At 42.5% G+C, this 13,568-nt stretch overlaps 1 protein-coding gene and 1 non-coding gene across 8 annotated transcripts in view; one reads left to right on the top strand and one right to left on the bottom strand.

Moving 5' to 3' along the window:
- Window positions 1–3,771: 3,771 nt before the first annotated feature.
- Window positions 3,772–13,568, top strand: part of UBE2W (ubiquitin conjugating enzyme E2 W) — a 59,507-nt gene continuing 49,710 nt past the window's right edge. For 5 of the 7 annotated variants that reach the window (XM_037039731.1, XM_037039730.1, XM_037039728.1 and 2 more), the window contains exon 1: window positions 3,772–3,888. In XM_037039731.1, the coding sequence (XP_036895626.1) occupies window positions 3,787–3,888 (102 nt within the window). In that variant the 5' untranslated portion in view covers window positions 3,772–3,786. The remainder of the gene's footprint in view (window positions 3,889–13,568) is intronic. The other 2 variants (XM_037039732.1, XM_037039733.1) reach the window with 1 other exon arrangement.
- LOC118982595 (U4 spliceosomal RNA) lies at window positions 11,403–11,537 on the bottom strand. Its single transcript, XR_005065572.1, has one exon. It is a non-coding gene; the product is annotated as a U4 spliceosomal RNA (small nuclear RNA).

The following is a 13,568-nucleotide window of genomic DNA, read 5'->3' as shown; positions in this document are numbered from 1 at the left end:
TCAATTTCTTTAGATTGTATATTTCCCCCACTATTCTTGCCCTCCCCCCTATCTATTTTCTACCTACCATCTATGCTATCTTCTGTGCCTTCTCCCCCCTTCTCCTCCTCCCACCCCCCTGTTTTAACCCTCCATGTGTTCTTCATTTCTATGGTTCCACTCCTGATCTAGCTGTCTTCTTGGTTTGCTTTTGTTTTAGGTGTGGTTGTTAATAACTGTGTGTTTGCTGTCCTTTCACTGTTAACATTTTTCATCATCTCTTTCTTATATAAGTCCCTTTAGCATTTCATATAATAAGGGCTTGGTGATGATGAACTCCTTGAACTTGACCTTATCTGAGAAGCACTTTATCTGTCCTTCCATTCTAAATGAAAGTTTTGCTGGATAAAGCAATCTTGGCTGTAGGTCTTTGGATTTCATGACTTGGAATACTTCTTTCCAGCCCCTTCTTGCCTGTAAGGTCTCTTTTGAGAAATCCGCTGACAGTCTGATGGGTACTCCTTTGTAGGTGACTGTCCCCTTATCCCTTGCTGCTTCTAGGATTCTCTCCTTCATTTTGGTCTTGGCTAATGTAATTATGATGTGCCTTGGTGTGTTCCTTCTTGGGTCCAACTTCTTTGGCACTCTCTGAGCTTCCTGGATTTCCTGGAAGTCTATTTCCTTTGCCAGACTAGGGAAGTTCTCCTTTATTATTTGTTCAAATAAGTTTTCCACTCATGGCTCTTTCTTTCCCCCTTCTGGTACCCCTATAATTCGGATGTTGGAACGTTTAAAGATGTCCTGGAGGTTCCTAAGCCTCTCCTCATTGTTTTGAATTCTCATTTCTTCATTCCTTTCTGGTGGGATGTTTTGTTCTTCCTTCTGGTCCACTCCCTTGATTTGAGTCCCAGTTTCCTTTCCATCGCTATTGGTTTCCTGGACATCTCCCTTCATTTCAATTAGTTTAGCCTTCATATGTTCCTCTAATTTGTGACTGTACTCTACCAATTCTGTGAGCATCCTGATAAATAGTGTCTTAAACTGGGCTTCTGAGAGGCTGGCAATCCGTTGGTCGCTTAGAGTTACTGGCTCTGGTACTTTGAGTTCTTCTTGAGCCATCTTTTGGCCTGTTCCTGCCTGTTAAGTAGCAGGATCGGAGCCATAAAGTGTTCACTAGAGCAGGGCAACTCAGGCACTGGGTTGTGACGTTGTATGTGGGGGCGGGGTCAAAGAGGGACAATGGCTTCCCTCTGCCACCTGCTGCCGAGACCCCCACCGGCACCGCAGCCACCACCGTCACCAGGCCCACGCGCCTCGCTCCACTGCACGCAAGTGTGCCACCACTGTCAGCCCTCCACCACTGGGTTCACCCCCTGGGGCCTGAGTGGTCCATCTCACTGCGCGAATGTGGGACCTTGGTCAGTCTGCCCCGCACCCCGAGTAGTTCCAGGCTGCCTGCGCTCCTAGGTCTGTCCTGCCCGACCCAGCTCCGCTGCTGGCTCCAACTCTCTTACCGTCCTCGTTGAACGGTTCGTAGCTGTCGGACTTCCATATAATTCCGTTTTCTGGTCTCTGGGTGTGTCTTAGTTCTCCAAAACTTTTGTTGTATTGAAATTTGGTTGTGGGAGAAGGCACAGTGTTTCCACCTATGCCTCCATCTTGGCGGAAGTCCTATCTTTCTTTTGCAACTTAAGCTATTAAAAAGATTCAGGGTATGGGAAACTAAATTTACTATTGCTGAATTGTTTACAAAGTGATTATACAATTCTACTCCCATAGAGTTGAGAGCTCCACTTCCTCTCCCACTTTTGGGGATGGATTGTCAGGCATTTTACCTCTTTGCCTATCTGATAAGCTGTATTCTGCAGAGAAATGTGAACCTAATCTTTGAACTTTATATAGTAAAATTTTTTAGATATAAAAATTTCATGTTTCCTTCAGATAATTATATTCCCCCACCCAATGTGAAAGTCACTGTTTTAAGTCCCAAGAATATCAAGATGTCATAGATGAAGAAACTAGTGAGGTAATATAAACTATTTGACATTTCCTAGGAAAGATATGGTGGGTACTGACTTTTCCCTCCTATAAAGATCCTTTTTAACACATATAAAACCCAAAGGACCAAATGTTGATTTTACTATGAGACATGTCAAGATTCCTATAACCCCTTTTCTTACCAGTTTGTCGTAGAAGGTTTTGGCTGTGGTGATGTCATAATGCTTTGTGGGGTCATCTAATATCACATACACTTTAGGGAGAATGAGCTTTTAAACAATGTGAACCTTAGATAGTAAAACATAATCATCAGGAGCAATTTTCTGAGATCATAGGGATAAAGATCTCCAGAAAAAATGAATCTGGAAAAGCTTTCCTCTGTCATTAGTATATATGGGTTTTATTCACAGTTGAAATGTTGACAACACACTGGGCTCCCTAACACCTGATGTGCTTCTGGGTTATTCTTGGTTGTCTAGAACCTCCAAACATTCCTCAAGAACATTGTGTTTTTGCACAACGGGAAAATCAGCCCATTTGTGGCAGTTAGGGTGGAAGTCTGAGGGGAAAAAAAGAATGCCAATATAGTAACTCCCTCTCTAGTGATGAATAATATGTTTATTATTATACCATACGAGAATAAATACATTTTAATGTATTTACTCCCTAAATACATTAGGGAATTTCCCAAAGAACATAATTTATCTTAAGAGTGGAAAGGATGAAATCCTGCATTGTATTTAAATCTTATAGATATTTCTAAAATATCTCCAAGTTAATAAAGTGTCAGATTTTAGGCTTTCATTCTGGTAATGCAAGAGCCTTCAACTCGATATATCAGCCACTTTAATTTTTTAGAGATAGAATGTGAGGTACATGCCTTTGGCTTCCATTTTCCTCTTATAAACCAATAGCATTTTCAGTTCTGGAATAGCTTTTTAAAAGGTGGCATCTGGTAAATTTTGGCAGAACTGGTCCATCCCCAGAAAATATTCCGTATGCACAGCTTTTTCCGTATTGAAATACATCCACAGGTAGAATGACCATGTAACTGTCCACCGTGAAACAGGTTGAAAAGAAGTCTTGATGATAAAAGATATGTGCATATTATAACGTGACACTGATACACTTTTTAAAAGAAATTCATGTCTAGGTTCAACTGTCCAATCAAATGTCAATGGTGTAACAACCGTAACTATTACTTATACATGTGAAGTTTTTAAAGCGAAAGGCTGGGGGGGCGGGGGACGGGGCGTAAATAGCATACAGACCAAAACCAAACAAACAAAAACATTTTCTCTTCCCTCTGGGCAAGTTTCAGCTGTTCAAAATCTACCCTTGCCCTTAAAGCAAAGTGCTGTTCTGCTTTCAGTTCTCATCCCGTTGCCTTTCAAGGTCGAAAAGACCAAAAACCAGCCTCTAGAAAAGTTTTATCCGGGCCCAAAGTGGGCACAGTAGTGGGGAAAGACATCCGAAAGGGAAATCTGTAAACCATACACCTGTGGTTGGAAAAAAACGGAAAAAACAAACAAACAAACCACCGGTCCGACATCATCGGACTCTACAGGTATAGTCAGGAAAAAAACAACAGACCAGTTCAAAACCAGAGCCGTATTCCTCAAAACGCTCGAGACACCTGGTGTGCTAGTCGCGGACGCTGGACAGACGGTAGGATAAGGCAGAAGATACTGACAACCCGGTTTACCGCACTCCGCCCCGCCCCGCCCCGCCCCACGGGCACAGCGCACCAGCCAATCCCTTCGCGCCATTCCCTTCCATCCCATCGGAGGCCCCGCCCCCGCGTCAGGGATGCTGCGCCCTGGCGGCTTGACGCGAGCACGGCGGCTCCGCCCCCTGCGTCTCAGGCCTCGCCGGCCTCTGGGGGATGGTTCCATCATGGCGTCAATGCAGGTGAGAGGAGTTTGCAGCATCTGGGCGGGCTTGGGAGCCTCCGAGAGGATGCGAGCGTTCTGTCGGGGGCGGTGTCTGGGATTCCAGGGCACCGGGCGGGCTCAGGAGTGGCCTTGGCGGCCAGTGCTTCCCTAGTCTTCGGTGTCTGGGGAGGAGCGAGGCGACGAAAATAAGGGCGGAGGGGGGGCGGGTTCGGTCGGTCGAAGCGGACATCAGCCGGTCGGGAAGTTGGGGGATAAAGAATACGAAAGGGAGGAAAGGGGGAAGTTTGGCGCTGGCTTGGCGGCAGTTGTCTCACAGTCATTTCCCGCTCGCACAGTCAGCCGCTGCTGGCTTGTCTGCTGCCCCAAGGATACTTTGTCTCCCCGCGGTCCCCTGTCCGGCGGAAACAGCTGCTCTAGCCGTCCTCCACAGGACAGGGACGGCTCCGACCGAGCTAAGTGTGAACGCAAAGGCGTTCCCGCGGAGAGCGGCTGGCTGCGAGGGCGCTAGGCGGCCTCTGCCAGGCCTCCCACGCCTGGCCTCCCTGACTGCGCGGCCCTCAGCTCTCCCTTTGGCTTTTTACTCCTTTGCTTCTTGAGTACCTTCTTCTGTCAACCTCTGTACTCTCAGCGAGCAGCAGCAGCCTGCCGCCTTCTCGCCGAAGCTGCCATTACACCGTCGACATCACTTACAGCCTTATATTTTATATCCCCAAGAGCCGAGCCACCGGGCCCCCTTAGACCTCCCAGGATAACTGTGCTTCAATTTCTTTTTTCCCCATGGCGCCCCACCCTTGTAGTCGCGGCCAGGCTGCAGACCTTTGCCCTTCCTCTTCCCCGATCGTTAGTTTGGTAGGAGGTGTCTGTTGACCCTTGTCACATCCACTTGACTTGAAAATGCGTGGTTTTCTGGCTTTCCAATTTAATATAACCTTTTTTCCCTCCGAATCCAGGGAGTTTTTTTTCTGGCAAAGATGGCAACCACAATTGCAATTTTGTAGCGATTGACTCCGCATTATCTATAGCCTGCATTTAATTGACCGATGAAGACTACCTGTATCGAAACATACAGGAAGAGAAGGTAGAACTCTCGTTTCTAGTGTCAACTGAGCGCTTTTTAGAGTTTTAGCAAGGACTCCTCAAGTAAAGAGACCACGTTTTCTGTAAGGATTTTGTGCTTTTGTTTCTGGAATAATCAAGTTTCCATATTCCCCCTCTGGACTTAATCCTCTCTAGGCCAAAACAGTGTTTTTCTTGGATCTCACATTTACTTCTGCGCTTTTGTGTTATACCCTTTCAACCCGTTTTCCATACAGTATTCTTTTTACTTTTGCTTGCTGTCTGGACTTTACTGCAGAATAGAAAAAAGAAATATATGTAACATTCTTAGTTGAGAAGATGTTGTGAAATGATCCAGGGGAAAACAAGAACGACTTCAAGAGATAAACTTTACACTAATTTCCCCAGAGACGTTAGAGAAGTTCCCTCATTTGAGGCCCTAAAAGGAACTGGAACGCTGGTTGAACGGTAGCTGGGCTATGTGACCAATTTAAGATGATTTGTACTAAGATTAAAAGTGTTTAAGGCTGAAAGTTAAAATAGTACTTGTGATGATATTTCACAAGAGAATCATGGGAATAACTATCTGTTTAGGTTTAGACTTCAAATGTCTGGAAAAGACAGGTTTTTAGGAAAAAAATGAGTCAGCACAGAACTTAATATTCATAGTCATCAATTTTACATGGAAACTTAGGCAGTGGAAAAAAATACTTGCCATTGTAATACTGAATTTTTCTGTGTCCCAAGTACTACCTTTGATTGTTTTATCACCTTTTATTCCTTTGTGTTTTCTGAGAGGAATGGAAAACTGATGTGCCCTATTTTAATTAAAATGAAACTAAACCTTTTCCTTTTTATCTGTAATTTTGAAACACAGATTTTTCTGGTAGTGTCTCGACTTATTTTAATGTAGATATATCAAGCTTTTTCAAACAACATGACTTTCTTTGTCATTATTCTGTGTGTGTTTGGTGAACAATTTTTTTTCTTGACCATCTTAATAGTAAAGTTAATTTACTCATAAAACTGCAACCAACCCTGGTTGTAGCTCAGTGGATTGAGTGCGGGCCTGTGAACCAAACAACTGCAGTTTGATTCCTAGTCAGGGCACATGCTTGGGTTGCAGGCCAGTTCCCAGCAGGGGTCACACAAGAGGCAACCATACATTGATATTTTTCTCCCTCTCTCCTTCCCTTCCCCTCTAAAGATAAATAAATAAAATCTTTAAAAAAACTGCAACCAGATTATAAAATTTGTTCATGAACTCATCAATTATTTTTTGAGGGCCCATTATGTGTCAGGCACTCATCTAGGTTCTGGGGATACATCAGTGAACAGACAAGATTTCTGCCTTTTTGTATGCAGAAAGCCTGATTGTGGGACACAGATAAAAACAAAATATTTAGGCCCTGGCTGGTGTAGCTCAGTGGATTGAGCACAGGCCTGCGAACCAGAGGATCGAGGTTCGATTCCCAGTCAGGGCACATGCCTGGGTTGCAGGCCGGTTCCCTGCAGGCCAACTCCCAGCAGGGGACGCACGAAAGGCAACCATACATTATGTTTCTCTCCCTCTCCTTCCCCTCTAAAGATAAATAAATTAATTAATAAAAAATATTTAAGTTAATTATGTATTATATTAGCAGGTGATAATGTTGTGGAGAAAAAGCATGGGAGGGAGTTAGGAAATGGATAATTTGGAGATTTCATTAGAGTGCTTAGGGGAAAATGTAAGCATACTACAATGTTGCTCTGACCAGGTCATTACCTAATATGTTTTGATATTTCGCCCTGGCTCGTGTGGTTCAGTGGATTGAACATTAGCCTGTGAACCAAAGAGTCTGTGATTTCTGGTCTGGACACAGGCCATGTCCCCAGGTGGCAGTGTGCAGGAGGCAGTCTATTGATGTTTCTCTCTCTGTCATGGATGTTTCTCCCCCCCTTTTCCCCTTTCCCTCACTCTAAAAATAAAATTAGGGGGGGAAAAGGGGTTTTCAGATTTCTTTATCTTGCACCAGGATTATGGCTGTTGGAGAGGCTACTTAAGCAATGAGAACTGTATTTCTAAAACATGCATGTTATACAAATCCAACATAGGATTTGATTACTTAAGTTGATAAAAATGAAACAGACTTTAGGGTCAATAACTAAGTGTAGACTTTCAATTTCTCCTTGGAGAGTATGTATTTTTTTTAAAGATTTTCTTTATTTTTAGAGCGGGGAAGGTGGGGGGAGAAACACCAGTGTTTTTGCCTCTCGAGTGCCCCCTGCTGGACATTTGGCCTGAAATCCAGGCAAGTGCCCTGACAGGGAATCAAACTGATGACCCCTTGGTTTGTAGTCCAGGGCTCAATTCACTGGGCCACACCAGCCAGGACAAGAGTATGTATCTAGGCAGCTCTATGTGAAATGGTGAGGATGAGGATCAGTATTCTGTAACACCTGTGATTCTAGGGAAGCTCTGCCATATGATGCTAGAGTTGTTCTTTAACATACAGTTCAAGATTGTGGTTTGCAAATTCATATGAGACCCTTGAGACATTGTTTCCCAGATTTTTGTTTTTGGAACAAAGTCACCTATCATCAAGAAGATTATGGTTAGATTATGTTTTAAGAAACTATCGTTAGAGAATGGTGGGCTCATGGCAGTACTTAAAATTGGTAGGAGTTAAAGAAATATATCTATATTTAACTTTGATAATTCTAGAAATCTTAAAATATTAAATGAAAGTTCTTTGTAACAAATTTTTAGATTTAGCATTTTATTTTTTTAATATATTTTATTGATTATGCTATTACAGTTGTTCTATTCCCCCCATTATTCCCCTCCACCCTACACACCCCCTCCCCCACCATTCTCCCCCCTTAGTTTATAACCACGTGTCTCAAGTTCTTTAGATTCTATATTTCCCCTACTATTCTTGCCCCCCCATCTACTTTCTACCTACTGTCTATGCTACTTATTTTCTGTACCTCCTCCCCACTTCTCCTCCCACTCCCCTGTTGCTGCTAACCCTCCATGTGACCTTCATTTCTATGGTTCTGCTCCTGATCTAGCTGTCCTCGTAGTTTGCTTTTGTTTTAGGTGTGGTTGTTAATAACTGTGAGTTTGCTGTGCTTTCACTGTTCGTATTTTTTATCTTCTTTTTCTTAGATTAGTCCCTTTAACATTTCATATAATAAGGGCTTGGTGATGATGAACTCCTTGAATTTGATCTTATCTGAGAAGCACTTTATCTGTCCTTCCACTCTAAATGAAATCTTTGCTGAATAGAGCAATCTTGGATGTAGGTCCTTGCTTTTCATGACTTGGAATACTTCTTTCCAGCCCCTTCTTTCCTGTGAGGTCTCTTTGGAGAAATCTGCTGACAGTCTGGTGGGAACTCCTTTGTAGGTGACTGTCCCCTTATCTCTTGCTGCTTCTAGGATTCTCTCATTTTAATCTTGGGCACTGTAATTATGATGTGCCTCGGTGTGTTCCTTCTTGGGTCCAACTTCCTTGGGACTCTCTGAGCTTCCTGGATTTCCTGGAAGTCTATTTCCTTTGCCAGATTGGGGAAATTTCTTCTTTATTATTTGTTCAAATAAGTTTTCTACTCATGACTGTTCCTCTTCCCCTTCTGGTACCCCTATAATTCGGGTGTTGGAATGTTTAAAGATGTCCTGGAGGTTCCTAAGCCTCTCCTCATTTTTTTGAATTCTTGTTACTTCTTATTTTTCTGTTTGGTCATTTCTTTCTTCCTTCTGGTTTACTCCCTTGATTTGAGTCCCAGTTTCCTTTCCATCACTATTGGTTTCCTGTGCATTTCCCCTCATTTCAATTAGTTGAGCCTTCATATGTTCCTCTAATTTGTGACTAAAATCAACCAGTTCTGTGAGCATCCTGATCACTAGTGTTTTGAACTGTGCATCTGAGAGGTTCGCTATTTCTTCGTCTCTTAGAGTTATCGGCTCTGGGGCTTTGAGTTCTTGAGCCATGTTTTGGTCTTTTCGTGCCTGTTACCTATGAGGAGTGGAGCCCTAGGTGTTCACCAGAGTGGGGCAACTCAGGCGCTGGGTTGTGACGCTGTATGGGGGGGCGAGGTCAAAGAGGAGCAATGGCAGCCCCCTCTGCTGCTTCCCACCGCTGGGGCCTGCACAGTCTGTCTCACTGCTTGCTCCTTTGCTGGTTTATCTGCACACGAATGTGTGACTGCGGTCAGCCTGCCACCTTGTGCCCACACTGTGTCCACCCGTTGCTACCCCACACCTGGAATCTACTCACGGCTGCCTGGGCACCTGGGTCGGGGGATCTTTCCTGCCCAACCCTGCTCCACCCCTCTTACCTGTCTGGTTGAAGGGTTCTGTCTTGTCGGACTTACATATAGTTCAGTTTTATGTGTTTTGGCTGCATTTTTGTTTACTAAACCTTTGTTGTGTTTAAACTTGGTTGTAGGAGAAGGCTTAGTGTTTCTACCTACACCTCCATCTTGTCCGGAAGTCCCTCTACTATTCTAGATTTAGCATTTTAAGGACTTTGTTGGTTTTTTTTGTACAAACTTCCTTTCCCAGACTTGCAAAAGCACTATTAAAGTGAATTTTTATGTGTTTCTAAACATTTCTAAAAGTGTAGCAGTATTGGGGTATTCTGTTTTCAGTTAAAGTTTAAAATTGCACTATGTGTTATTTTCCATTTTGTATTTAATATTTTTTTCTTTCCCCGTAGTCTTATTTCATTCATAAATATGTATTATGAAATATTTAGCTGATTTGGCCTCCTGGTTATATATGTGTGTGTGTGTCTCTGTGTGTGTTTTTCTTTTGCTTTTATACAGCTCTTTCAGACTTAAGTTGGAAGTTTTTAAGTATACTTAGTGTGCTTTTCTAATTTGTCTATGTAAATTTATTTATTGATTTCAGGTGTGAACTCCCCTTATGTTGTATGTAAAATCTTAGAAAGCTAGTGTGTATAGTTGATATTTTTCAGCTCTAAAAACTGTGATATAGTTGACAGAAATGGTCAGATGAGTTACTCTTGCAGATTTTCTGCATACTCTTTCTCTTTGTTACCTAATCGAATATTAGATTCTTGACTGTTGATTTAGCTAGATGGAAGGAGATTGACATTTAGTAACAAAAGATGGATTATGAATGTGTGCTTATTTTCAGTTGACTTAGAAATAAATTATTTTGGATTATTCATCGCTCTTTACTCAAGTAATTGGCTGTAGTGATTGAGAGAGTTGGAATGTGGGCTTACTGACATTGACTATTGTTGTAGTAATGTTGCCTTGGCAGTTGAATTCTTTGTGACTATTTGTTGGTCTTATGAAGGGGTACAGCAAAATCAAAAGTTAGAAAATTGACTGTCATCTTTGATACTGAGGCTTACTGGGAACTTGGGCGATACAGCTAAAATTATGTCACAGTGGAACCTCAGTTTTGGAACTTAATTCATTCTGGAAAACTTTTCAAGAAGTGGCTTTGTTTGAAAACAGAATCTCCTTTGTTGCCTGAGAGATGTGTGGCTGATTATACAGGTATCAGCATTAAAGGGTTGTTGGATTAAGGCTCAAGACCCCCTGAAGTTTTGTTAGATAATTGAGACTCTTTTTTTCCATTAAAAACTTGGTCAAGAACTAAGACGGAGGTGTGACGGTATTTGAGAAGTTTGGCTGGAGATTCTGGTTGGGAGCAGGGCTGCTCGGGAGCAAGTGCCCCAGGAAAAGAGGAACATTGTACAATAGAATTGAAGGGGCGAAGGTGTTCTCTTTGATACACATCAGTGGATCAGTCACACATAGGTGAACAAAAGCATAAAGCTAGAATAATCATCGTTGGTTAACATGGTCATTGTGCTACTTTTTTTTTCTTTTGCCATTAATCAGTTTCTTCTTTATGACATGCCTTCCTTCTATCTTAGTCCCAAAGTGTGTGTTTGGATATTTTATTTAACTCTTCCATTTCCTTGGGCCATAGATTCCATGAGAATAGGAAACATGCTTTCTCTTTGTCTCTTAAATGCCTTCATAGTGTCTGCAGTAAATTTTTGTCCATCATTTGACACTTCAAAAAGCATTCCTTTCCCTGGCCATGTAGCTCACTAGGTTAGAGCATTGTCGAGGTTGTGGGTTCCAAGCAAAGGCCAAGGTTGTGGGTTCTATCTTAGGTCAGGGTACGTATAAGAAACAGTGAATTCATGAATAAGTGGAACAACAAACCGAACTCTCTCTTCCTCTCTCTCCATTTCTCCCTCTGTCTAAAGTCAATAAGTAAAAAAACTTTAAAAACATTGTTAAATAGCAAATTCTAAATCAGTTTAATTCTATTTTAGAGAAACCTATTAAGCAATTCTATAGTAGTGAGGTTGTGAAGCTGTGATTAAAAACCAAGTTCTGAAATCCAGTAATGCTGTGAAATTGCAGGTAATGAGCATATTAACAAGTTTAGCATTGTAGAGAAATCATTGGGATAATTTAACTTTTCAGTTGAGAATTAAACATTTACTGTTTCTAAAATAATACTGCTTTTGTAGCTAAGAAAATGAAAAGATAATATTCCTTATACTTTAATTAGCAATAATTGTGCCTTAGATAAACCTTGTTGGCTACAACACTGCCACTGTGCAAAGCTTATACTTTATAATATAAAGTTATTTTTAAGTATGTTTTATTGATTATGCCATTACAGTTGTTCCATTTCCCCCCTTCATTCCCCATCCACCTTGCAGACCCCATTCCCCCCCTTTAGTTCATGTCCGTGTGTCACAGGTTCTTTAGATTCTGTATTTCCCATACTATTCTTGCCCTCCCCCCTGTCTATTTTCTACCTACCATCTATGCTACTTACTCTCTGTGCTTTCTCCCCCCTTCTCCTCTTCCCACGCCACTGTTGCTAACCCTCCGTGTGATCTCCATTTCTATGGTTCTTCTCCTGATCTAGCTGTCTGCTTAGTTTGCTTTTGTTTTACAGATTGAGTTTGCTGTCCTTTCACTCTTCATATTTTGTATCTTCTTTTTCTTCGATAAGTCCCTTTAACGTTTCATATAATAAGGGCTTGGTGATGATGAACTCCTTGAACCTGACCAAATCTGAGAAGCACTTTATCTGTCCTTCCATTCTAAATGAAAGCTTTGCTGAATAGAGCAATCTTGGATGTAGGTCCTTGCTTTTCATGACTCGGAATACTTCTTTCCAGCCCCTTCTTGCCTGTAAGGTCTCTTTTGAGAAATCAGCTGACAGTCTGATGGGAACTCCTTTGTAGGTGACTGTCCCCTTATCTCTTGCTGCTTCTAGGATTCTCTCCTTCATTTTAATCTTGGCTAATGTGGTTATGATGTGCCTTGGTGTGTTCCTTCTTGGGTCCAACTTCTTTGGGACTCTCTGAGCTTCCCAGACTTCCTGGAGGTCTATTTCCTTTGCCAGATTGGGGAAGTTCTTTATTATTTATTGAAATAAGTTTTCCACTTGTTGCTTTTCGCCTTCCCCTTCTGGTACCCCTATAATTTGGATGTTGAAACATTTAAAGATGTCCTAGAGGTTCCTAAGCCTCTCCTCATCTTTTTTTTTGTAATTCTCGTTTCTTCATTCTTTTCTGTTTGGTCATTTTTTTTCTTCCTTCTGGTCCACTCTCTTGATTTGAATCCCAGTTTCCTTCCCATCACTATTGGTTCCCTGTGCATTTTTCTTCATTTCACTTAGTGTAGCCTTCATTTTTTTAATCAAATTTGTGACTAAAGTCAACCAGTTCTGTGAGCATCCTGATCACCAGTGTTTTGAACTATGCATCTGATATGCTGGCTATCTCTTGGTCGCTTAGGAGTAGTGGCTCTGGGACTTTGAGCTGTTCTTCTTCTTGAGCCATAATATTTTGGTCTGTTTGTGCCTGTTACCTATGAGGTGCGGAGCCTTAGGTGTTCACCAGGGTGGGGCATCCCAGGTTGCTGGGTTGTAACACTGCATGTGGGAGCAGGGTTGGAGAGGGGTGATGGTATTTTTTCTGCTCTCTCTTGGATTTCAGTCCCCTCTGCCACTTCCTGCAAGCAAACTAGGCCCTTCTGGTGCTGGTTCCTGGACGTGTGGTCTTGTGCACCCTCCAGGACCCTGTGGGTCTCTCCAGCAAACTCTCTGTGAGCCTGGGAGCCTCTCCCAGCACCTCAACCCCCTAAAGTTTTCCAGTTGGTGCTTTTAGGCTTTATTTCCTGGTGCTGGGGTCCTGGTTTGTGTGGTCTGTCTCACTGCTCTCTCCATTGCCTGGTTTATCAGTGTGAGAATGTGTGACCGTGGTCAGCCAGCCGCCTTGCACCCTCTGCAATCTGCACATTGCCACTCCATTCCTGGGATCTGCCAACTGCCAGGCGCCTGGGTCAGTCTGGCTGCTTTTTCCTGTGGTGACCCCTCTCCACCAGCCACCAACTCTGCCCCTCTTACCGGTCTGGATGAATGGTTTGTGGTTATCGGACTTTGGTACAGTTCAATTTTCTCTGTTTTGGTTGCATTCTGATTTCTAAATCTTTGTTGTTCATAAACCTGGTTGTGCAAGGAGGTACAGTGTTTCCACGTACACCTCCATCTTGGCTGGAAGTCAATATAGCATTATTTTATCATCAGATTTTTTTAAGTTTTTTTTTTTTAAATCCTCAGTGAGGACATTTCTTTTCATTG

This window comes from Sturnira hondurensis, unplaced genomic scaffold (genome assembly GCF_014824575.4).
Source record: "Sturnira hondurensis isolate 20B ecotype Veracruz unplaced genomic scaffold, ASM1482457v3 Scaffold0025406, whole genome shotgun sequence".
NCBI lineage: Eukaryota > Metazoa > Chordata > Mammalia > Chiroptera > Phyllostomidae > Sturnira > Sturnira hondurensis.
The sequence above is the reverse complement of the archived record's forward strand: the minus strand, read 5'-3'. Positions and strand labels throughout refer to the sequence as shown.